Source organism: Thunnus albacares, chromosome 2 (genome assembly GCF_914725855.1).
Source record: "Thunnus albacares chromosome 2, fThuAlb1.1, whole genome shotgun sequence".
NCBI lineage: Eukaryota > Metazoa > Chordata > Actinopteri > Scombriformes > Scombridae > Thunnus > Thunnus albacares.
Genome location: NC_058107.1, coordinates 10936562 through 10959642, shown reverse-complemented (window position 1 = coordinate 10959642; position 23081 = coordinate 10936562). Strand labels below are relative to the sequence as shown.

Genomic DNA, 23081 nt, shown 5'->3' with positions numbered 1-23081 from the left:
TTTCATTCTTGTTTCTCCTGCTGTGTGGGAGAGGTCCACAGTCAGTTTGTCAGGAAACAAATCAATAGAAAACAAAGGAAGTCACCAGTGGATGGAGATCTGGACTCAAAAGGGCTTCTTTTCACTGTGTGACATATTTGACCATCTGAAGAGCTGGTTGGCTGCTGCACCAGGTGACCCTCTGACATCACCCCATTTTAGGCATCTACTAATGGCCATAACCAACATTACATACAGTGAGTAACATATTTGGTATCAGCGTGTCCGCAGTAAAATACACTATCCAACATTTTATTGTGTAGTATCACCATAGACTGTATCACCATAACATGATCTGAAGGTAACATTTATTCAAGAAACAGAGAATATCCTGAACCTTTATATTTAAATAAAGTCAAGAACATTGAATTTTGACATTGAATTTAAAAAGAAAGACTGTTGCTGGTTTGTATTTATGTCTCATTTGTTTACAGTTATTTAAAGGGCAAGATCCATAGATCTTAGATAGTATATATTTGCAGCGATACTATCCCAGCACGACATTACATTGGATTCAGTACAAATATGTTGTTAAAAATGCTACCACCGTCCTAATCACTTAAATCTGTGCACTGATAAATGTTGCAGTCTGTTTCAAGTATGTCTGTATATGAAGGTTATATCAATTTAATATCATAACCAAGATTTAATTTTCCTGTTTCTTACAATATTATCTTATCTTAGTAGGTCTAATTAAAATGCTGGCTTCTGAGTGATATCTCTATAATTTGAATTTGAATCTATCTATGATTTGATCTTCATCACACTGACCCGCTCACCCTGCTAGATCTCCCCTCGCTTCACCATTATTAAAATGAGTTAATGAACTGTGTGAATCATACAGCTGTAGAAGTCTGAGGCAAAGGAAAAGGAGGTTGGACATATTGGTTCAAGAAAATAATGAATCGCACTGAATAGAATCAACACCAGGATTGTTCCTGAAGGAAGACTTCCCCCATCCCCCTCCTCCTCCCCCCTGGACTTTACAACAGTCATTAGCAGCTCATATCCACCCAGGGTGGAGGTGATGGGCTCAGTCTGTGTTTTTCAGTTGTGAAAAGGGGCCAACAGCCCCCCATTTTCATGCTTTTTAAGGCTCATTGAGATGGAGAACGAGAGTCGTGCAGTGCTTTATGATGCCAGTGGGTAAACCTCAGCAGGTGAGCCGGAGTCACGGTAATACAACGTCTTTAATGCATGCTGGGCCTGTCGAAACTACAGAGTAGTGCTCATTAGATCAACAAAGGGGAAGTACAAACAAACATGAGCAAAGGATGTGCTGCTTATCAGAGCTGGCCAGGTACACAGCATGCAGATGTGCACCCACAGACAAAGACACCTCTACAAAATACTCAGTAAACTTGCTGAATGCTGAATGTATACTGAGAAAAGAGAAACCAATTAAAAGTAACTTTTAGGTTTTTATTTTCCGATCACATTACAATTGGAGGACAGAAATAAATTGCACACTTATGTTTTATGCTTTCTTTCTTTTCTTTTTTTTTTTACAAAAATAATATATACACTTGAAGATTGGATGAAATTCAAAATAAATAGACAATTCAACAATAACACAACTCATCAGCATGGAGTAGCACTTTAGTTGCACTCAGTATAACTGGAGCATGAATCCTGCCAGTCTCAACAGAAGACAGCGACAGGCGGATTCAGTATTTCCGTATTTCTTTTCATCTTTCAGTTTTTCTATTCTTGTCGCAGGCCTCTGGCCCTCAGCCTTGTGTGGGCATGCATTCTCATAGCAGTTAGTACTGGATCTACGTTCTGGCAAGATGGTGCAGCAGCATTGGTAAAGTCACTCTCAGTCAGTTAACACTGAAGATCCCCTCACCAGCAGGAATAAGAGAACAGTGGGTACTGGCTCCACTCAGCCACGTTGCCATGGTGATAGCCGTGGTGCACAGCTTGTGTAGTGTAGTCAGTGGTCAGGTGGTGGGGAGGGGGATACTGGGCAGGACCAGGGCCGCTCCACTGACCCAGGGGCTGCTCGGCGCTGTAGGGGCTGTAGATGTGGTGGCCAATCACCCCAGGCTTCCCGGCCTGGGCCATGGTCATGTTGAGCACCCCAGTATAGTCCTGCGGGCCGGGGAGGTGCTGGGGCCCACATGGGGAAGGGCCAATATCATGGGTGCGGTGCTTTGATGAGTCATGATCAGGGACAGTGGCGACGTCAGGGACCCTGGACTCAAAGCTGCTGCGTCCTGATCCACTGTTGCTGCTGCCGATGCTGGAGGAGGGAGAGGGCGACTTTCCATACTCATGGAACCTGAAGAGTAAAATAAAGATGATCAGTTCTGTTCAGTTTCTGTTTATCATGACAAGATGGTGTTTTTACATGTTACATAACTTTGCCAGTATTCACCTGTAAGGCTGGTAGGATGCTGGAGCAGGAACCAGCTGCTCTGCGTTGTACATGTCCCTGGTGTCTGTCCCAGCAGGTGAGTCAGTCCTCACACTGTGCTCCCTCTCAGCAGCCCAGGGGGAGTAACGCTCCTCTTTGACTGTGTCAACCTCCTTCCTTTTCGGCAAGTCTCCTTCATCTCCGTCGTAACCCTCGTAGGATGACCGGCAGAAATCTGCGAATACACAAATCATTAAATCAACTTAAAATTCCAGGACAGGAATTTTTTCATCAGGACAAAGAGATTTTTTTCAGCCAGTACCTGGTGGACTGTCCTCCTCAGAGTCCCTGTTCAGCATGTCTGAGATCTTGGCTCGCTTCTCAAGGCAGGCTGGGTTCTTGTTTGCACGCCTAAAACAATACGACACATATTACTTTCAGTTCAATCTATTGCAGGGGTGTAGCAAAGAAATTTGTAGATGAGCCTCCATTTCTCTAATTAAACAGCCAAACTGGAATTGTTGTTTATCCTAATCATCAATACCCACCTTTTTTTAGTTGTCCCTTCATCCCGGAAACCTTTTGCAAATGGGTTGTGATCGATCTTCAGCTTTGTTATCTGGAGGGGGACAAAAATTCAGTTAAAATCTCAGCAATGTGTGATGCCCTACCTGCAGTTTTCATTGGTTTGCAGAGACAGAAACTGACCTTGGTGTTCTGGTAAGCGGTGACTGCTGTGAAGGAAGTCTCAGGGAAGGTAAAGGTCTGGAAAACACTCCAGCGGACACTGAACAGGTCATCTGCCTGGACGATGTGGAAGCGCGGGTGGTAGCGATGCATTGAGTGCAAAATGATCTGCAGATAAAAAGAGACGGGTTATTGCTGAGTACTTTTATTTCTGTTTTTAAGTAGTCTTTGACAGTGCAACCTTCACAAGTATGCAGTTTATTGCTGCTAAAGCATCAATTTTTTAAGTGTTACCAGTTTCTTTAGTCAATTATCTAATATCCTTCAAAAAGTAGCTTCTCATTCAAACATCACTAAGTGTTGTTACTCACATGGCCGTGTTGGTCGAGCGTGTTGTTGGTGAGCTTGAGCTTGAGGAAAGAGACGGACTGCTTCATCCAGTGGCTCCCTGGGGCCGGAGAGTCTGGGTGGAGGTAGGTCCTGCAGGGAGGCTGAGGCTCTGCTTTTCCCGCCACCTCCCATTTCTCTTTATTCCACTGTGGGAAGGAGACAGATAGTCAGGGCATCATTAAAGGCTAATCTGTCATACAGAGAGGTGATTTACAGAAGGGGCTTCATCTTCTCCTTCCCACAGTGAGAGCAGGACGACAGAGTGGAGAGTGACGGCTGGCTGGTACCACCCACAGAGATAGGGGGTAGTACAGTGGGCTCCCAGCAGGGGATAGAAAAACAGGAAGAGATAGCACCCTTTGATGTACCATGTAAGGATGGGGGGGTGGGGAGGGGGGGTGATAAACAGGGGGTGTCTCTGGTAACCACTGAAGGAGATCTACGGCCAAAGCCAAAGGAAAGTCAAGGCTACTTTGTTGGAAAGTAAAAGGAAATATATCTTTGCTAAAAATCACTAAGATCAAGATAACACTCAGAAATCACTGTTGCTGTCTTACCTTATACCTGAAACCATCCTCTGGGACCATATCAACCAGTAAGATGTACTTGGCACATGGAATAAGACTGGACAGATTCACTTTACAGTGTGGAAACATTCTCCTGAAAAACACAAAGTTGAACATATGACAGTGTGAGAAACACAAGCAAACACAAAGAACAGACACTTGTTTCCCTATGTTTTGCTTTAAATATGACTTTTCTGTTGTCTTACCTGCCCGGTTTAGTGATGATCATCTCTGTTCCAATTTCATGAAAGGTCTTCCAGAGCTCAGGGTCCTCCAGAGTCATCCTGATGTTGCCCTGGAGATAGGCATCAGAGCCGGCAGCCATGGAGGAGGGAGGAGGGCCACTAAAGTTGGCCTTCAAGTCTGGAAGAAAATAAGTTTCATCATACCTGTGCTGAGCTGAAAATTATATATTCTGCAGTAAAGACAAAACAACTAATAGACCAATCTGTGCAAAAATTTAAATAGTAGATAGAAATGCTCAGGGTAAATCCAATGAGAGTCAAAAAACACTTACCTCTGATGGACTGCATTCTTCAGATTCAGTGGCAGCACAGAAAGAGCTTGAGAAGATTCATGCACAGAAGGCCAATAAGCAATCCAAGTATCAGTGATATCCAAAGTGTTTCTTCAGCTCTGCTCTCCCTCCTTGCTCTCCTTCCTCTTGAGTAAAAAGAAATCCAGTCGCTCAGGGAGTCAGAGGGTCATTCAGCCTTGTTGCACCAGATATTTCAGAGATCTTTAGACTTGCTGGACGGGGTGACCGTGACTTTTAAGGGGATCCCTGGAGTGGGTGGGGTCAAGAGAGCCATTCCCAGGCTTTGAAGTGGCACAATGATGAGTCAGTGTCCCACTGTGATTGGAGGGTGCTGGAAATCAAAGAGACTTAACAGAGCCTTGATACCGTCCCCACAGGAAGGGGGATGGAGGAAATGCATCTTTATTAACTGCTAAGAGACTCTAAAACAAATATGGACAGACTTCCCTGCTGCAGATCAGGGCTCGCAGTGGCACCAGAACCTGTGTAAATATCATTCACACAGATTTAAACACACACAAAAATACCATTTAGTGTGTTTGTGCAATGTGGTAAATGACCAGTTAAAATCAGTTTAACAAAACTGATGGAAAAGCAGTGAAAGGTACTTTTAAATGAGATAATCCAGTGTGTTTTGTGTCTACAATGGAGGGCTCCTTTTCTCAAAAATAGCAGTATTTTCTAGGGTTTTCATAAAGTAGAATCAATATTCCCACACTTATCATTGCACATATACACAGTATTGATTTTAAATTGTATGAAATAAAACATTTCAAATGTCAAAAATATGATCTCTACACTTTTCTACATTCTCAGCTTTCTCCATCAGAGAAATGACACAGTGGGTGGGAAACTCTGTGTAAACCCATAATGGTGTGATGATAACATGCACTCTCTTTCTGCAGGTAACTTTTACCTGGGGGGCATCCTCTGATGCCTGCAGGACTGCCAGCAGCAGCAGGGGGTTGTGTATTGGGGTGTCTAGACAGGCCCATGCTCTGATAGATAATCTCATTAGGCAAGTTTCCCTTGAAGGGGACAGTTTCTGCATGTGGAGGATGCCTGTGTATAGGCTAGCAATTAACAGCCAGTTAGCACCACAAGCCCAAGTCAGCCTTGAATGGGACAGGAGGGACGGAGAATAAAGGCCTGCCACAACAACCCGGCCGTCCTCCCACCATCCACATCCAGGCAAATCCACGGGTGTCATTCATAGGCCTGTCTCCGCCTGTATCATACCATGTTACCAAAGGCAAAACAAATGCTAAACACTGCGGGCATTAGCATAGTGTAAGCACAGTTCCCCTTCTTGTTTCCACTAGCATCAAAATTTGAATTGAGGTGATTTTCACGTCTCATTCAACCTCTTTTCTAGCATAGGCACACCACTTCCACTTACATTTCTCATTGTATTCTCATGTCTGTGTGGTGCATACAATGCCTTCTGTAAGCCCAGCTCAACATCCGTCCACAAAGGAGCTCCAAGCTGCTTTTGTGACTGCATGGATAACATCCCAGCTACCAGAACCACATATAATATATGAGGTAGAATTTTAAAACCAGTGTGTGCAGCCTAGAGAAGGTCCCACGGTTTATGGGACAGCATAGCACTCTGTGGAATCGGCAATTAAGGGCACATAAGAGATGTTTACTGCTAGAAGGTCTTCCCTGTGAAAATATTGACCGGCTTGTTTCAGTGTCCTACGCTGAGTCGATGCAGAATAAAAAGGATAGTAATTCAGCTTGTAATGATGCACTTAAAGATGCAGAGAACTCTGTACAATTATTTTACAACTATTTTATGTTAAATGCCCTGATGCAGGGCTCTCCAAGCACTCCCTCGCCCCCTCTGTGGCACAACATTGGCCTTGAGGAAGTGCAATGTGTTTTATCTCCCTTATGTGAAACCAAGTGTTGTCAAGGAGTTATTAATCACAGGTTCAGTGTGGCTCTCCTCACTTAGCATTTAGCCAGCTCCTCGGGGGCCTGCATGGGAATCCCCTGAAACTGCTTCAGGAGCAAAGAGGTCACACAGATCTTTTGAGTGTTTAGGAATAAGAAAGATAAGAATAAGAAAGAAATCAAGAGATTTTCATGATAAATCCTTGGCGGACCCCTTGTCTAGCTCTGATAGCAGCGAATGTGTCTATGTCAGAGCTGAGGTGTATATTTCAGCAGCGGCAGTGTCAATCCCATTACGAGGTCTGGAGGTGACAGGTGTGACTGGTAAGGCCTCAGTACATGGCCTGGGGACAAAAGCTAATGACAGGGAGCTCTGGCAGCCTGGGGGCGATTTGGACTGGATGACACATCAGGGTGGTCACCTGGAGAAGACTGATAGGGACTGCAAAACAAAAACATGGTTGATTCTGTTTAAGGCCTTATTTATACAAACATACACCCACTGACAGATGTTTTCCAAGAGTAAATGATGGCAGCAATCCAATCGTAGAACAGGACTGAGCAGAGATATCCTCAGTTCTGTCCTACAGCTGATACCTGCTGTTCACATTGAATCCCTACATCTAATGCCCAGAGCGACTGCGTCTCCTCACAGATCACCTTCACCAGTGATGTTCCACCTCCCAGGTGTCAGTCTTTGGCCATTTGCTTTAACTGCACAGATCCCCCTTGTGCTCAACAGTTAACAGCTGCCAATATACAGCCAAGGCCTGAGGATCAGACGGCTCTCTAGCAGCCCAATAAAGAGCCCCTGGAGTGGACTGACGAGAAATCTCACACCTTTCGCTCACATTAGCCATGCAGCATGCCCTTTTGATGCTTAATTGGCCACTTTGAGGGGTTTGTAGAGATAGCAGCCTTGTGGCTGGAAACAACATGATGTCACAGGAGACTGAACAATCTTTTTTTACATGGAAGGAGAAATGCCTTTACCTGACAACAGGTTTGTCATCATGAAGTTTATTTCATATGCTTTGTGACGTGATTAGAAAAGATTCAAAACACTAAGTCTAATTGATGGCACAGTCGAGAATTTGAATATAAAGGTCTGCATACATCACTCAGGCATAGTGTATATTGCATTTTTCTCAAGAGGAAGATATAACACATGAGTAAGATTTTATCAGTTATAGGCCAATTTTTCAATTTTCTTTAGCATTTGCAGCACTTATGAAAAACAAACTTCTATATTGTGGTAAAAATATTTGAAAAAGGAGAGTTTAAATGAAATGTCACTATCCTAAATCAGTAGTGACCATGATGTCACATGCACCAACTAGGGGCCGGGTGAGCTCACATTTGGTCCACCACATAAGAAAACAAACCTCAAATCTAGCTTGCCTGGCAAAGGGGCAAATGACAACTTCACAGCACTTCATAAGAAACTCCTGGAAGTTGCTAATGAAGACTAATGACTTCCCTCGTGTCGGAGACTTCACACCAGCGTGTACAAGCTCTTTGACCACAAAGTCAATGTGGTCAGCGGGGTGGTCTGCTGACTACAGGAGTTAGAAACTCCACTGTTCCTGAGGAAGCATGGTGACCAGAGTAATATGCTTTTCCTCATGTTTACTCTAGATTTCACAGTTATTGAAAAGAGAGGTTGATTACACAAGTGTCCGCCCTGTAATCAAATGTTTTTGGGTTGTTTATTAAGTGAGCCAGTGGGATTTTATCATTCTTCAACCATGACAGGAAATAGTTTATTTTTTGTTTGTTTTATTTGCAGCCAATAAGAAGTTAGAATTAAATATTAACCATTTAGTGAGTGGCGTGTTACTGGTGAAAATGAGTCTTATAGGCCACACACACAAACACTGAACATAAACTTGATTGTCAATGTTCACATGTTTTGTGCCCGTGTGTGGCCATGACTGTGGTGACAGAAACTACTGTAGTGTGTTTTACTGAGTAACTATCACCTTCTTCTATGCAGAACACTTGAAGCACATGGATGTCCCACTTGTTGAAAATGTACGTGTATATTCATTTCTTAAAAAATAATATAAAACACTAGACAAGTGAATGTTCCAGCCAATCTTATTCATTAGCCGAAATTTTACCCCTGTAAATTTACAACTAAGAAAGGTGAAGTTTTTATGCATCTGGATACTGTCTTTTATAGTGTGTGACAATTGTTCTAGCCTGTTGTAGTATGTAACGTTTTTATGCTGCACTCTTCACCAGGTGTCTTTTGAAAAAGAGATTTTCCATCTTTTCATTGAGACTTGTTTAAACTGAAAATTAAATTCATTTAAAATATATATTGATTTTGTTGATACACGAGTATTGTCACACTTAAAGCAATGAAATGAAAAGGAAATGCTGCTGGCAAATTATGAGAGGAAAAAAACTTCTTTGTAGAGAAAACATTTATTTTTCCTGGTCCATAATATGCCCAGACATAATAAACTTCATCAAGTTGTGTGGATAAAGGTATAATTTTTCTGTTACTATTAGTTTTTGTCTTGGGAATAAATTGGGGGTCAAACTGGCAGTAACTCTTCAACCGTCATTGTCATTAGGTGATGCTTTATGTTTTTAATGCATTAACGGTACCTTAGAAAAATAGTTGGTGTCTGCTTAATTCATTAGATCTACTTTCCTAAAACATATATTTAACAACTGTACATTCCTATGAATGAAATGTAGCAACTGGTCATATTGTCTAACATGGATGATTATGAGTTAAATTAATGAAGAATGATGATTATTACTGTATTCATACAGGGAAGTGATCATGTATATAATAAGTGGTAAAAACCAGAAAACATGAAACACTAGAATCAGATGTTGGCAAACTGAGTATACAGTAAAACTTAGACATGTTGTTGGATGCTTGTAATGTTGCTTGTGTTTGATATCTACAGACAATTGTTGTGAAGTTTGATTTCATGCATAAGCATGCATTGTATTTCCATAGAACTTATAATTTACTAAAATATTAGCAGTTACAGATGGTGTTACCAAACCGGCCCCTCAGATACCATCACATTTTCCACAGAAATCCCAGGAGGAGCTCACACAGAGTACAAACAAAACCACCATCTTATCTGATGCAAAGACCCCTGTGGGGGGAAGTTTTATGCACATTTGGATATTTTAAGTAAAACACAGAACAGATACTGTATGTGTTTCTCAATTATATTTTTGGTTTGACATCTATAATGCATTTAGTTCACATATAGAGAACAGTTCCCCTCCAGCAGCCTGAGCCAGGGGGAGGCCGGGTCGAGCAAAAGCCTTCAACCTGCTCACCTCTCAGCCTCGGTACATTCCCAGAAGCTCAGTAGAACAATAAAAAACTATCTTACACCAAAAAAATAAACAAACTTAATGAAATAAAATACAAAACCGTTTTTTTTTAATCAAGGGTGATAATTTACAATTATTCATCTGTTTCCTTTTTAAAAATTATTTTCAGACAGCTTTCAAGAAACATAATCAGTAAATATCTTTCTGTTTATAGAAAACAATCTGTAAAAAAACATTCTGTTGTCTTCCTCTGAGTTAAGCTAGAATTGTGACAAATTTACCAAAGTGGTTCTGATGGAAAGGCATCTATATTAGAAAGATTTCCTCTGTGTGCATTTCAATTCCATTTGAATTCAGGAAAGATCGCGTCTGGGGATCGTCTATCGTTTCCTGAGTTGCTTGGAATTGAAGTGACCCTCACCTTTACACTCTCACACATGCACACACCTCTCCAGCTTAATACTCAAACCATTAAAGCCAAACATATCGGAAAGATATTTGGATTATGATATGTACAAAATCTAATTTCTAATAACCAAAACCCCTTTCCACATCATTCAGATCAGTGCTGGTGACAGGGCGTTTTCCTGTAAGAACTGTTCCTCATAGCTACAAATGCACACAAAAGAAAAAATATATAGAACAAAATTTTTTTTTTTACAAGAAATACATTGAGTACAAAAATAGCACAAAGTGCTAACTGAATAACATCCCAAATATTAAGTGTAAACATTTCCAATCTGCTACAGGTTATGAGGCTGTTATCTCCACAGCCTCGGATGCAGCCGATTGTCCTTATTTCACCTTTGTGTTCATTAAAATATATCTTGTACCTATGCACGTGTACTGGAGATGAAATTCTCATGCAAAAGTTCATGGTCAAAGTGGAGGACAGCAGGTACATGCTGATGAGCATCAGACTGAAGCACCTCAGATTAGCAAGTTCTCAAAACAAGGATTAAGCTGCATCTTGTTGATACAATTAGCACAGAACATTAAAAAAAGATGCATAAACACAAGACTGGTTGGCTTTAAAGGCTACAAGCCTTTCTTGCCAGATCCAGTGTACAGTTTGGTGCAAGAGAGCACCATAAGCTGATGTGTGATATGCATAAATGGCACATTACAGACACGTTGTGACATCAAAGCCATCGTCTGTCATATACACCCATCACTGCTGACAACCAGAGCAACACAGTGACATGACAGCTGACGAGAATACTGCATTTTTTTCAGTTTGGGAGTGCTTTAAAAAAAAAAAAAAAAAAAGACAATTTGTAATGCACTGCACAAAAGGAAACAATAGCATCAACGAAGACAGCTGCAGTAACATGGACCATTCCTTTTTTTTAAGACAGGGGTACAGGATTTGGCAGAGTCGAGCCAAGTTATAACAAAAGATCTGGTCTTGTTCAGTTTCAGCGTGCACACAAGGCCTTCAGAGGCTCAGATGTCCATGTAATCGTCCTCCTCGTCCGACTCGCTCTCCAGAGACGACTCCTGGCTGGACGTCTCCTGGACCTCGAGGGCCGGCTGGCTCAGAGTGTCCTTTTTGACTGTGGCTGCAGACTGAGACGACAGGATGACGTTCTGTACAGGAGCAGACAGAAGGGGTCACTGTTGAGTGTTTGACTAGACTACAGTTATGTGCTGTATTCACAGAACCACATGGGTTCCTGCTGAGAGGTAAATTCATACCTTCAGTCTTTGTTTGGTTTCCTCTGAGATGCTGCCTTTGGGGGAGAGGAGTGTGGGTGTTGGAGGTGTTACTGTGATTTCTGGTGGGAACTTAGTAACGGTGGAAGGGATGAAAAGCTTTGGCATGTTGGCGGGGACACGGGAGCGGATTCGGCTGGGGTCTGGAAGCTTTGACTGCTCATTGCTGGCATACTGCTGCTGGTCTGAGAGAGAAAAATAAGAACCTGTTACTAAATATTTAAACAAAAGTTCTGCTGGAATATCATTACTTGAATCTGTGACCTTTTCCTGTCACACCTCTGATTCACAGGTTCTGACCTGAGCAAGGTTGTGCGGTGCTACATGTGGCAGTTTCCTCCTGGAACCAGCCTGCTGTGGATTCTTGGCCTTGGGATACTGTGGCGAGTTTCATCTGCTGACAAAGGTGTGACTCCTGCTGTCGATACAAAAGTCCCTCTGAGGGCTCTTCCCGCTCCTCTGTGGGTAAAAACAACACACCAACAAAATACATGTTACACCACACAACCAACTGACCCTCTTAATATTTGGCATTGTTTGTAATTCTTTACAATTACCTGAATGAACAATATGATCAGATTCCTTGCCATCAAAGACAACTGTAGCAATTACATCTTTTCAAAATGACAATTTAGTCTTCTTTAGCTTTTAAATGAAATAAAATGACCAAATTGGTAGTTCAATGTTACCTCTTTGTATTATTACTTAATGAACTAAATACCAAATACCGCCTCCGCCACCCAGTCAAGTTGTAGTTTACATTCATGTCTGTCCAGACTCATAATATTTGTAGTGAAGACTTTGAAGGAATTTAATAAAAAGGTTTCAAGTTTGACCTTTGACCACCAAAATCTAATCAGGTCGTCCTTGACTCCAAGTGGATGTTTGTGCCAAATTTGTAGAAATCCCCTCAAGGCGTTCCTGAGATATCATGTTCATGAGAATGGGACGGATGGACAGAACACCCAAGAACATAATGCCTTCGGCCATGACTGTCACCACGGAGGCAGAAAAACACCAGAAATAACAAGAAATCTGAGTTTGATTCCCAGTATTGTTGGCCCAACTAAGCAGTATTAACACATCTGACTTCTTTAATGTCAGGCCCACTAAAAAACAAGAATTACCTGATCAACTAATGCACTGTGACATAAATAACTATTGACAGAGTAAAAATGAGAGTATTTTGATGTTACAAATACAATAAAACACATTCTGTGTTGTATTGTTGGACAATTAACTGGAAAGTTGACTTACAATTTTCCATTGGATGGGACCTTATAAGATCCTTTCATTAGATGATTATTTGTAATGATTGCATGTGAACTAACAAAACATTTCCCCTGCAACTCAGACAGACTGAAATGAAAACAAAAATGATCTAATCTTTCAGGCTTCTCCTGTAATGTTTCCTAGGAAACCATTACATAATACACATTGGTGCAGTGCTGCCTGATGCAAACCTGTGTGTGTGTGTGTGTGTGTGTGTGTGTGTGTGTGTGTGTGTGTGTGTGTGTGTGTGTGTGTGTGTGTGTGTGTGTGTGTGTGTGTGTGCATGCAAATGTATGTGTATGCAAACATGCTTTTGCATGTAGCTGCTGCACAGCTTTTAAAGGTCATCCAAGTTTTAATAAGTTGAAGATGTCTTAATATATCCAAATGAAGAGTCAATATCATCTTTTACTGAAGTCAATTCATAGATGTAATCAGTGCCTACAGATGAAAAAATGCTCGCAATTTCTTTTCTGGTTTGTTGATGACAAGGCCGACAGGTTTTAGCTCGTCACATGACCTTTAATGAGTCCTGCTTAACTCGCTGCTGTGTTGATGTAAAAGGCGATAGGATGGAGTGAAATAAAGCTTCCTCAGGTCTGCTGTGAGGCAGCATTGTTGCTTTCAAATTAAGGCAAAAACAAAATGAGCACTGCTGTGTTTCAGAGAGCCCGGCCTGACAGCTAATTAATTACAGGCTTGTGCTTTTGTTTTGGGGGGGATTTTTCACTCACAAACTCATTAATATAGATTTTGCTCAATATGTCACAATAAAATTAAACCAAGGACCAAATGTGTGAAACTAAAGAATTACTTGTTATATTCTAATAATAAGAATCATAATTACTTTTGTATTTTGAATGATGTTTGCAGGGAGCTGAATATGAACTGATTTTGTCAAAGACATAATTAATTAAGAGTTGAAAAAAAAAAGTCCAATCCACGACCAGAATTCCAGACACAAGTTTGTTACCTGTGGTCATTCGCAAATTGATGGATAGGTCTTTAAATACAGGGACAAACAGTATACAACAACAACAAATATACTTTTATATTATTTACTGTGAGTGGATGGGAACCATGAAAAACTGTTAATATATATATGCTTCATATTAACTCTTAAATGTGTGTGTGTACCCTTCATTTGACCATTTTAGTACTGCATTGTGTCGCACCACTTATCATAAATGGCTTTTCTTTTCATGCTAATATCTCTATAATCTTCCTTGGGGTCATAGATCTCAAAAGCAACAACTGTGCAGATATCAGATGTAAAACTGAGCTTTCCAGAGATAACAGTAAAATGACGATGACCTGATATAACAGTTGAGCTGTCTGTGTGAGAGCCAAATCTAACAGTTCCAGTTACTCAATGCTCATCTGAAAGCTGATTCAAAAAGAATAGGATGGCCTTACTCAGTAGCCGCTTTTAAAGAACCAGTGTGTAAGATTTAGTGGCGGGCTCTGTGGAGGAGGACCCGCTCCCTATGTAGATATAAAGGGTTCATTCTAAGGGGACGAAAACATGACAATTCTTATTTTCATGGGATTATACACTAATGAAAACATACTTATGAATATTTTATTCCATTTCTGCCAATATTTCTGCCTGAAATGAAAGGGGCTACAGTCTCCAGATGCTGTTTACTGCCCTCTAACGGCCTCAAACAGAAATATGATGATGTGATTACAGAAACATTCTAGGAGTGATAAACTCAAATAACAAGAAATGTAGTAAGAAAACTGTTAAAAGGGTTAAAATATTAAGCATTGCAAATAGATTCAAGCTCATGAGTAGAGTTGGTATTTTATCCCCCGCTGTGTAAATGTTTCAGGCCAGCTAGAATATCAGGGTGAAAACACTGGAGGAATTTCAGCTTTCAATTTGCAACATGGGATAAACAGCTAATTTATCCACTGGAATATTCATTATGAGGATCAGCAATAATTATGCCAAACCCCTCCAGAAGCTCATGCAGGCAGAAAATAAAGTCACATTCTGGAGGACACTGATTCCTAAAACTCTTGTTTGGGGGACTGACAAAACCCAAAAGGCAAAAATATAACCAGGCCAGTGTCTGCTGTTATGTAACAGATCTGTGGAAGCCCACAGGCGACCCCTGCTGGTCAAGTGGACTAAAGTTTTTACAACTCGATTTCAACAAACAGAACATCTTACTTCTAAAATCTTTCCGGCATCAGAGCGTGCAATAACTGTTATTTACATGTAAGTTCGTTACATTGTGGAAAACACTAAACAGCCATCTAGTGGTCAGATGTGTTTGGGTGGAGGCCACTGTACCTGTGTGTGGTAGGAAGGGCATAACTGCAGCAGGGTGGTTAGCTGCTCTTCTGTGCTGTGGCTGATCGTGGAAGCTTGAGGTTTGAGGTCTGGACAACTTGCTCAGGGGCTCGTACACCACTTTGGCTTGGCTGTCCTGGGTGGACAGCGGGTGGCAGGCGGTGTGGCTGAGCAAGACCGGAGTTGGCAGGGAGGCGGGGAAGAAGATGTCTCGGTGATCCTTGGTGTACTTAGGTGTGGTCGGAGCATCACCGGCAGACTGTAGGAGACAAAGGGAGAGCAGAAGTGGTGAGGAGGGGTCACTGACCTTGGAGATCCATCTGCAGCGCTAACACTCCTTTGCTCAAGGGGACTGCTGAGACCCCGTACCTCCTCTTCCCTGGAGAAAAAACTCTGTGCTGAACAAACAGAACGAGCCTCGGACGATACCACTGCACTTTTAAAAACAACACACATCTGCATTATTAGTCTCGGCTCTTCCACATAAGAAGTAATATCCTTTACAGAGTTGCGATGGCGTCCCCTCAGGTTTAGAGACTTACTTGTGTGCTGGACTCTGTGTTGAGTGCCGGGCGAGGAGCACAGCTCTACACCACACTCCATCCCTCTGTGCCACTTTCCTGGTTGTCCTTTAGAGGACCACTTACAAACACAAGAGCTGCACAAACAACCTGTTACAACAGCCGCCCTGCTCCCACAGCCGCTGTCATGGCAACACAGAGGAGCAGTTAAAAGAAATGAATACACCTTCTCTAGTTTTCATTTTAAAATGGATGGAAAGTTGGAAGAAAAACAGCCTTTCTAAGCCTGGATGTGCACTTCTTCAGTTATATGTACAAAGAAATAATGAATTTAATATCCGGTGAAAGTCTGCACAGAATTGTACTGCATTCATTATATACACAAAAAAAGTAGATTTGGCTTCATATTTGCCACACAGAGCGCTTCTATGTCAGAGGCACATTTGATTATTAAATGTAATTTTTTCTTTTTTAAGCTTTCAAAGCCTTGAGGAAATATTGAGAGCCTCTACTGTCATGACAAGAGGGCTCTGACAGATACATTATGTTAGCACAAGATAATTTGGCTATGACAGAGCTCTCATACTATTTTCTCAGGCTCTCTGCTGGGAGTCGAAGTCAAATTGTGCTCTGAATCAGAGCTGTGTATGATCAAGCTCCCTACGGGATTCACACTGCAGAGTGCAGGAAAATCAAACAAACAGAGTAGCCTTCCAAAAACCTTAGACAGCAACAGATCCTTCAGCCCAACACAGAGCAACAGAGCAGCCTCAAGCACGCACCAGCTCCGAGGCTAGCTCTGATGATTCATATCTCATGAATTAAACATCGCCAACAATGACACCAACGAGTCAGCTGAACCCTGCGCATTAGAGAAACACAGTACCTGAGAAAAAAATTGCAGCACACAACATGCAGCCAGCCCGCAGATTCCTCGGGTGTTCGGTGTGGGATGCAAGTGGGCTGCTGGCAGCCAAACTGAGGTCTGACAGTCTGAACTGAAAGATGGTTCTTTGCAATTATCGAGATTGGGCTTTAAATCAGATTAGATGTTGCGTACAGGTTTGGTCATCTTTCCAACACAATTGAAAGGCCGGCAAACCAAACATTTTAATTTAATTGCCTGCCCAAATGGGACCGACAGTCACTGGAGCTCCTTTATGAAGCAGATGTCCATATTCTTTGATAAGTGAAGCCTCAATATTCTTCAAAGCCTGCTGATAAACAAGGAGTGGCACTGGAGTGATAACATAAAGTCTCATTGAAAAGCTACACCATCTACCCAAGGAGAGAAGCAAAAACCAGGAAAATTATTTACATATATCAGACATTGATTACGTGACAGCAATAAGGAGAAAATGTCATCCAACCGTGACATGCTTTCCTGATAAGGCATAAAACTGAGGGAAGAAACAACACCCAGAGCTCAACACAACCGATTTTCCGGCTGAGCACTAAAGGGGCAGATCTCACACTGCACTTGTGGGGGCTTGAAAGAATGCGAGTCTATAAGAAACAGGCAAGAATTTCTCATATCTCTGAGCTGAGAACTCCGAGGTGCCCACTCACATTTCTGACTCACACTACATACGAGTGCAACCAAACGCAAACCACGACATGAGCAAGTGGCACAATAATTACACATGACCAGCTGTTAGGTTAGACTGCAGAACAAGCCTGTGTGCAGTAGTACACTATCTTATTAGTATCATGAGCTTACGGGAACACACAGAGTCACCGCATGCAAGCTAATTATCATAATATCTCACGAGTCAGCAATTATGCCGTGTATACCCTGTGAATATATACACTAGTCAGCTCCAAATATGTGATGTTTAAAGATCTATTAGCCACCAATTAAGAAACAAATTAAACAAATGATCTTAATTATTCAAATCTAAATAGGTTTTTATTTTGAGGAGTTTGAAGTTGCCATTTTGCAACTGCAGCTTATTTGATTTTAATTTCTTTTTGTGGACAATTTTCACCCTCAAGACTTTTTAAAAAAAATGTAATTTCACTGCAGATTATTTGTTTGGATTGTTTTGTCAACAGTAAAGCAGTTTCTTCTTGAATCTGTTTTGGTATGGAGTTCCTGAAGCATAAGAAAATCTGCTTGAAGCTTATTTAATTTTAAGGTAAATTATAATTGCATGTAAATTAAATGCAATTTAATATATCATACACCAATTTAAAAACCAGCGGGTAAAATCACAGTACAGTTAGAAAGTGCATTTAAATATTTACCTATGTACATATAAGTACACAGGGATTGGAAAATGAGCAACAGTGCCCACATAGCTGGCTCAGTAAAATAATGTTCCAGTTCCTTCCATGTTTCAATCCAGGATTTCACACATTTGAGAAAAGTGGCTTGTAGCTCTGTATAAATGCATTCTTGTGCTTCATCTCTATGTCGTGTGTTTATGTGTGAAAATTAGACAAACGAATAAACGCACAAAACGAACAAAGATAACAAAAGACTCGTGCATTAGAATAACATGATATGATGACTGAACTAGAAAAACAGATTCATTTTGCCCACAGCTACTTTTCATGAGCCTGAGGTTCGGAGAATATCACCGTGACAACAGGATGTGGGCAGAGAGACCCTTGATGACTGTGTGGGCAGGAGGAGGGATGAGAGGAAAGGGGAGTCACAGGCACAGGATGAGGCAGAGCGACTAATGATTGGATGAGGAATATGAGTAGTAAAGACAAAGCTGCTGATCTCTGTGGTGATCGCTGGTTGAGCACTAGCTCCTTCAATAAACTATAAATGAACATTTAGTTTAGAACATTTAGTTTTTTATTCATGCAACTATACATACTTGTTTAATGAATTCAGTATCTGTAATTTCCCGTTAAAATCACACACACATTTACAGCATGCATGTGCAAATAAGCAACACGCATACCGACGCTCAAATGAAACCGGTGACAAGTTTGGCAACTGCTAAGTGAGGCTGAAGGGACGACATGAAGCGTTCACACCACACTCTGGGCTATATTTAGTACTGGCAGGCTGGAGCAGGATAGACTTGAATAAGTCTGGGAATTACCAAGTTACTCAATAGTTTAGCATATTTGACTACAGATGCTGTATGATAATTCTCCACATATACAATAACAGAATATCTGTTGTTTAAGGATATTTTGAGCTTAATATCTGACAAATGAATGTGCATTTAACCTACTTGGATTGGCAGATGGGTGGGGTGTACTACATCAGGACCTTTCAGATGGATAATTTTAGCTTGGCTAGTAAATTGCCATGTAAGAGACCAGACTTTAATCCTGAGGGGGTCAATTTAGTGCTGAGATGGTTGCAGATGATCAGAAATTGTCTGGTTAAACCTTTACCTACGGCAATCAAAAACATAATGTTGGTATGCTAATTTCATGACTGAATACATGTCTATATTTTTTGCATATTTGTTTAAGAGAAGTGTTTAGTGGGAAAAAAAAGGTTGCTCTGTGATTAACATCCTTTGAGTAAAGCCTTAAATTATGGAAGCATTACTATCCAAAACCACTGCAGTCATTTCAGGGTAGATAAGAAGTTTTTGGCATGAACGTGAGCAAAACTGGAATAGACATGATGTGCATTTAGCTGTCTGTATGAATTCACTATGAGCTTGACTACACAGGGGAGGAGAATTGTAGAGGCAGCAGTCAGATGGCAGATGAGCATGCAGAGTTGTTTTACCTGTCTTTGGGCAGAAGTGGCCAACTGTATCTGGCAGAACTTCACAGCTTGGTCCAGAGCTACATCCTCATCAACCTGAGCAAGAGAACAAGGAGAACAAGGACATTAGGGCAGAGCAACGCGTTGTATCTACACATGCTGCAGTTCATATTCCACAGTGTTGTAACTTTCTCTTTCTCTTCTATTTATTACAACTTGCACTACTGTAAATTCATCCTTGAATGCAAATAGATGCTCAGTGTTTTACATATACAGTATTTCTGAGGTCTGTAATATTCATTTGCACAGTTTGAGTGCTCCAGGTGTGCACATAGCACAAACAAAAAAAATAAACAAATTATTAGAATTTCGGATTCTGTATTAGAGCCAGTAGGGTTTCTTGCGAGATCCTCTAAATGGCTGACTGATCATAGCGCCAGTAAAGAGAGGCTCACATTAAGGCCCAGAACTGCTAGTGGATGTGTGGTGTGTGTGTGGTGTGTGGGAGTTGGCAAGCTTAGCTACAGCACAACATCGTACACTTAGCGGTAATCTTGTTCACACAGCTGTTATGTTCCCTCCAGCAGCCTGTTGTACGCAGTGGTTCAGAGACCCCCAGAGGGAGGGATTTTTATAGCAGCCTCATTCTAGTTTTCAATTTGTGTCAACTTTTAAAATGGACTGAGTCAAGCTCCGGTGTATCACAGAGGACAGCCCTCCACTTTCAATTGTCTAACACGTCTAGCTTGGCTGCAAACCTTCCTTGTCAAACCATAAACGCCTGTCAGTGATGAGTATCACAGTATCTAAGGCTGGGTATCATTTAAAAAATTATATTATAAAGTATTTAAATAATTATAAAAATAATACCAGTACAAATACCAGTACCCTAAAAATGATACTGATACCAATAGCTGTGAGCAAAACCATATAAATGTTCATTTTCTTCTAGATCTGGGTACAAAAAGGATCAAATGCGGGTATCATTTGACTGGAGAAGTTTCAATACTACTTTGTATTGGGTTATTTCCGTTGATCCCTTAAAAGATATCGAGTACCGATATGCAGCCATAAGAGTATCACATCATGATTACTATTTGACATTTCTCTATAATGAAACAATTTACTCAATGTGACACTGCATATTGAATTGTATCTTTGTATTTTGGATTTAAATAACCTTTTAACGTCATTTGATTTTCTCTATCATGAGAATAAGTGGTGCTGGCTGTATCAGGCCTCAGATGGAAAAGCCTTGGGGAGGGTTTGGAGGACCAACATGGCTTTTCAGAGATGGAGGAAAAGCTACACTGTCATTACCAGACAGTGTTTGATAGCGTTCGAGAGCTGTCATTTGAACACATTCTGAGGCGATGCTCAGGGCTGTGAAATGTGAAAGGGCTGCTAGCATGATAATGCATAGCTGAGGCTCTTTATTGGCAAAACTGAGCAGCCTTTATGCATTACTTGTCAAGTTGAAAATATTTTGATGATAGGAAATGCTCCTTCTGTTTAGAACACACAATTTAGTGGGTCTTTGACTTTTACCGCCTTAGGAGAGCCAAAATAAATGACTGAAATATGCAGACGTACTGACAAAATATAAAGCCGAATGAAAAAGGTAGAGGTTTAATGTACGACGATGTGCAGCCGTGCAATGCAGCAGACCATAAAACCACAAAGCATCTGCAGTTTGTGCAAGTAGGTGCACAATCAGAAGATGCTTCTGGAAAACGTCCAAACATATTAATTACATAACTCATTTGGTGACAGGAAACATGTCACTGCTGGTTCTGGCTACTCTCTCTTATGGGTGTGTCTGAGAAAACCCTCTCTTTGCCATCTCTTAAAGAACACAGGCAAAAAATCTTAGCTGTAACCTAGTGCCTAAAAAAAGAACAAAAGCTGCTGAAGTTGGCTTATCGCCTCAGATTTCTTCTTTCTCCTCCTCTACTGCCCTCCCACTCCAGCTACTGCTCTCTGGCATTACACAGCCAATGACATGGCAACTTCTTTTGGTGCCAACATTGATCTGCAGCTCAATATGGCTATATAAGCTGATGTGGGCTGCTCTGCGATGACACCATTAAAGCCTGAGAAAGCACTAAGTTAGACTAACTCTCAAACACTTTTGCTGTGGAGAAAGAGAGACACATCTTTCTACTTTTACACATCCTTAGAAGAGAATCTTAAAAATCATTGAAGAATTTAACATAATATGATAGCAGGACCTTACCAGCTTCTAATATGAAATATGAGTAGTCATAAATTACTACATATTCTCAAAATATACACACTTAACAGACCAAAGTCCTGAAATTTTTTCAATAATCTTAATAGGATTCAGTTGGACTTTTACTTCAGTGACAGCACTATGCCACAGTGAATTTTCATTTTTTTTGGCATCAGTTCCACAGCCATTACATTAGTGTTTCACCATTCAATAGGATTTGTATGCTGGCTGACTTGGACACTAGATTTAGCACTCGCCTGAAAAATGCAACCTCTGAGCCACTTTTAGCCACTTTTAAAATTGCAGGAATGCAGTGATGAGATGCAGCATTTTAACAAATTAAAAAACTAGCTGCAAAGAGTGAGCTACAGCAGTTCCCCTCATCCTCTTGACGTAATGTTAAAAAAAAAAAATCCAAATTTCTTCTTAAAAATACCCAACAGGGCTACATTTAGAATCAGCAACCTGTTTCAGGAAGAATAACAGCAACAAGACCAAAGTCACAGGGGTTGAATTTGGGTAAGCACACCGCACTTTATGAGCCGGATTTGTCGTTGTTTGAAAACAGAAAAAGGGGAAAGTCCCTATTCTACAGTGGGTGTTTTTGTTACTAATTCAGTTAGACGAGGGGTTTCCCAAGCCTAATTTATTTTGGGAGGGCTCATATAAAGCGTGTATGACTTTGCAGAATATGAAAAATTCAAACAGAGCCTGTGTGTACACAGCAGAGACATCTTGCTTGGTACATTGTGAAGAGGTTTACCTGTTTTATGAGCATATACGTCTCTGACATGATCTTCTCAATGCGACCCAGGTCATAGGTCATGACTTTCTGGCCTTGCTGCCACACTCTGTATGCATCAAGCAGAAGGGTTTTTCCAGACTCCACATCCTCTAGAAGCTTTCTTTTTCTGTTGGGCCTTCGTAGTAACCCCTGATCAGTCCCACTGGTTGCCACAGCTACCTTGGTTGCTGAGGCTTGGAGTTGCTGCTGCCTGGAACTAATACTTAGCTCTTCCAGAGACAGCTCTGGTGTCCGGCAACTGTCAGTCACTTTCTGCTGGGGCTCCCCAACACTCAGGGAGGTCTCAGTTTCTGTTTGGTTGCCCTGAGAATCTGTGGTCGTAGAGGGCCTCCTCCAGTGGCTAGTGTCCAGCTCCATGGGTTCCTCTGGCCCTGTTCTGTGCCCCTCGCTCCCAGCAGCCTCCACCTTCCCAGGGTAGCTCTCTAGAACTTTACTTCCTTTATCTGTAGATGGTGGGGTCTGGGTGAGTTGAGCCTGTGAGGCCTCCCTGGGCCCTGAGTCAGTTGCACACGCTCCCTCTGTGAGCTCAGGTTTCTTAGGAAGCGCATGTTTGCTGTCCTCTGAATCGGGCCTGTTGGATGCGTCTGTTGTGGTCATCTCCCCCATGGAGGGCGCAGGCGCTTTGGGAAGCTGCTCAGACACCTGAAAGAGAACAGAACCTGTCAAAACATGAAGTGGGTGCATGCCAGACGTCTAAAACTCTGAGTGGCTCTCAGCTCTCAGTGTGTGTGTGTACAGTGAGTTGTGC

General features: G+C 41.5%; 2 protein-coding genes across 5 annotated transcripts in view; both read right to left on the bottom strand.

Moving 5' to 3' along the window:
• Window positions 1–1476: 1476 nt before the first annotated feature.
• tbx16 (T-box transcription factor 16) lies at window positions 1477–6054 on the bottom strand. Its single transcript, XM_044336373.1, has 10 exons — window positions 5496–6054; window positions 4559–5061; window positions 4248–4404; window positions 4033–4135; window positions 3457–3621; window positions 3107–3253; window positions 2947–3017; window positions 2721–2809; window positions 2420–2633; window positions 1477–2323 (listed from the first exon to the last, which is right to left on the bottom strand). Exons 2-10 carry the CDS (start codon window positions 4572–4574, stop codon window positions 1885–1887), a joined length of 1401 nt encoding a protein of 466 aa, XP_044192308.1. The 5' UTR covers window positions 4575–5061; window positions 5496–6054; the 3' UTR covers window positions 1477–1884.
• A 3615-nt stretch (window positions 6055–9669) lies between these two features.
• The window catches only part of cabin1 (calcineurin binding protein 1), a 39131-nt gene continuing 25719 nt past the window's right edge, over window positions 9670–23081 (bottom strand). For all 4 annotated transcript variants that reach the window (XM_044365912.1, XM_044365923.1, XM_044365932.1 and 1 more), the window contains 6 exons: window positions 22292–22975; window positions 19317–19391; window positions 15087–15345; window positions 11813–11971; window positions 11495–11697; window positions 9670–11386 (listed from right to left, as the gene is read on the bottom strand). In XM_044365912.1, the coding sequence (XP_044221847.1) occupies window positions 11243–11386; window positions 11495–11697; window positions 11813–11971; window positions 15087–15345; window positions 19317–19391; window positions 22292–22975 (1524 nt within the window). In that variant the 3' untranslated portion in view covers window positions 9670–11242. The remainder of the gene's footprint in view (window positions 11387–11494; window positions 11698–11812; window positions 11972–15086; window positions 15346–19316; window positions 19392–22291; window positions 22976–23081) is intronic.

Bases quoted from the DNA above. Each gene is read 5' to 3' on its own strand.
- tbx16 (XM_044336373.1), bottom strand. The intron at 3,018-3,106 runs GTCAGTTTCTGT...GTCCCCCTCCAG, and splicing joins CCGCTTACCAGAACACCAAG to ATAACAAAGCTGAAGATCGA. The intron at 2,810-2,946 runs GTGGGTATTGAT...GTATTGTTTTAG, and splicing joins GAAGGGACAACTAAAAAAAG to GCGTGCAAACAAGAACCCAG.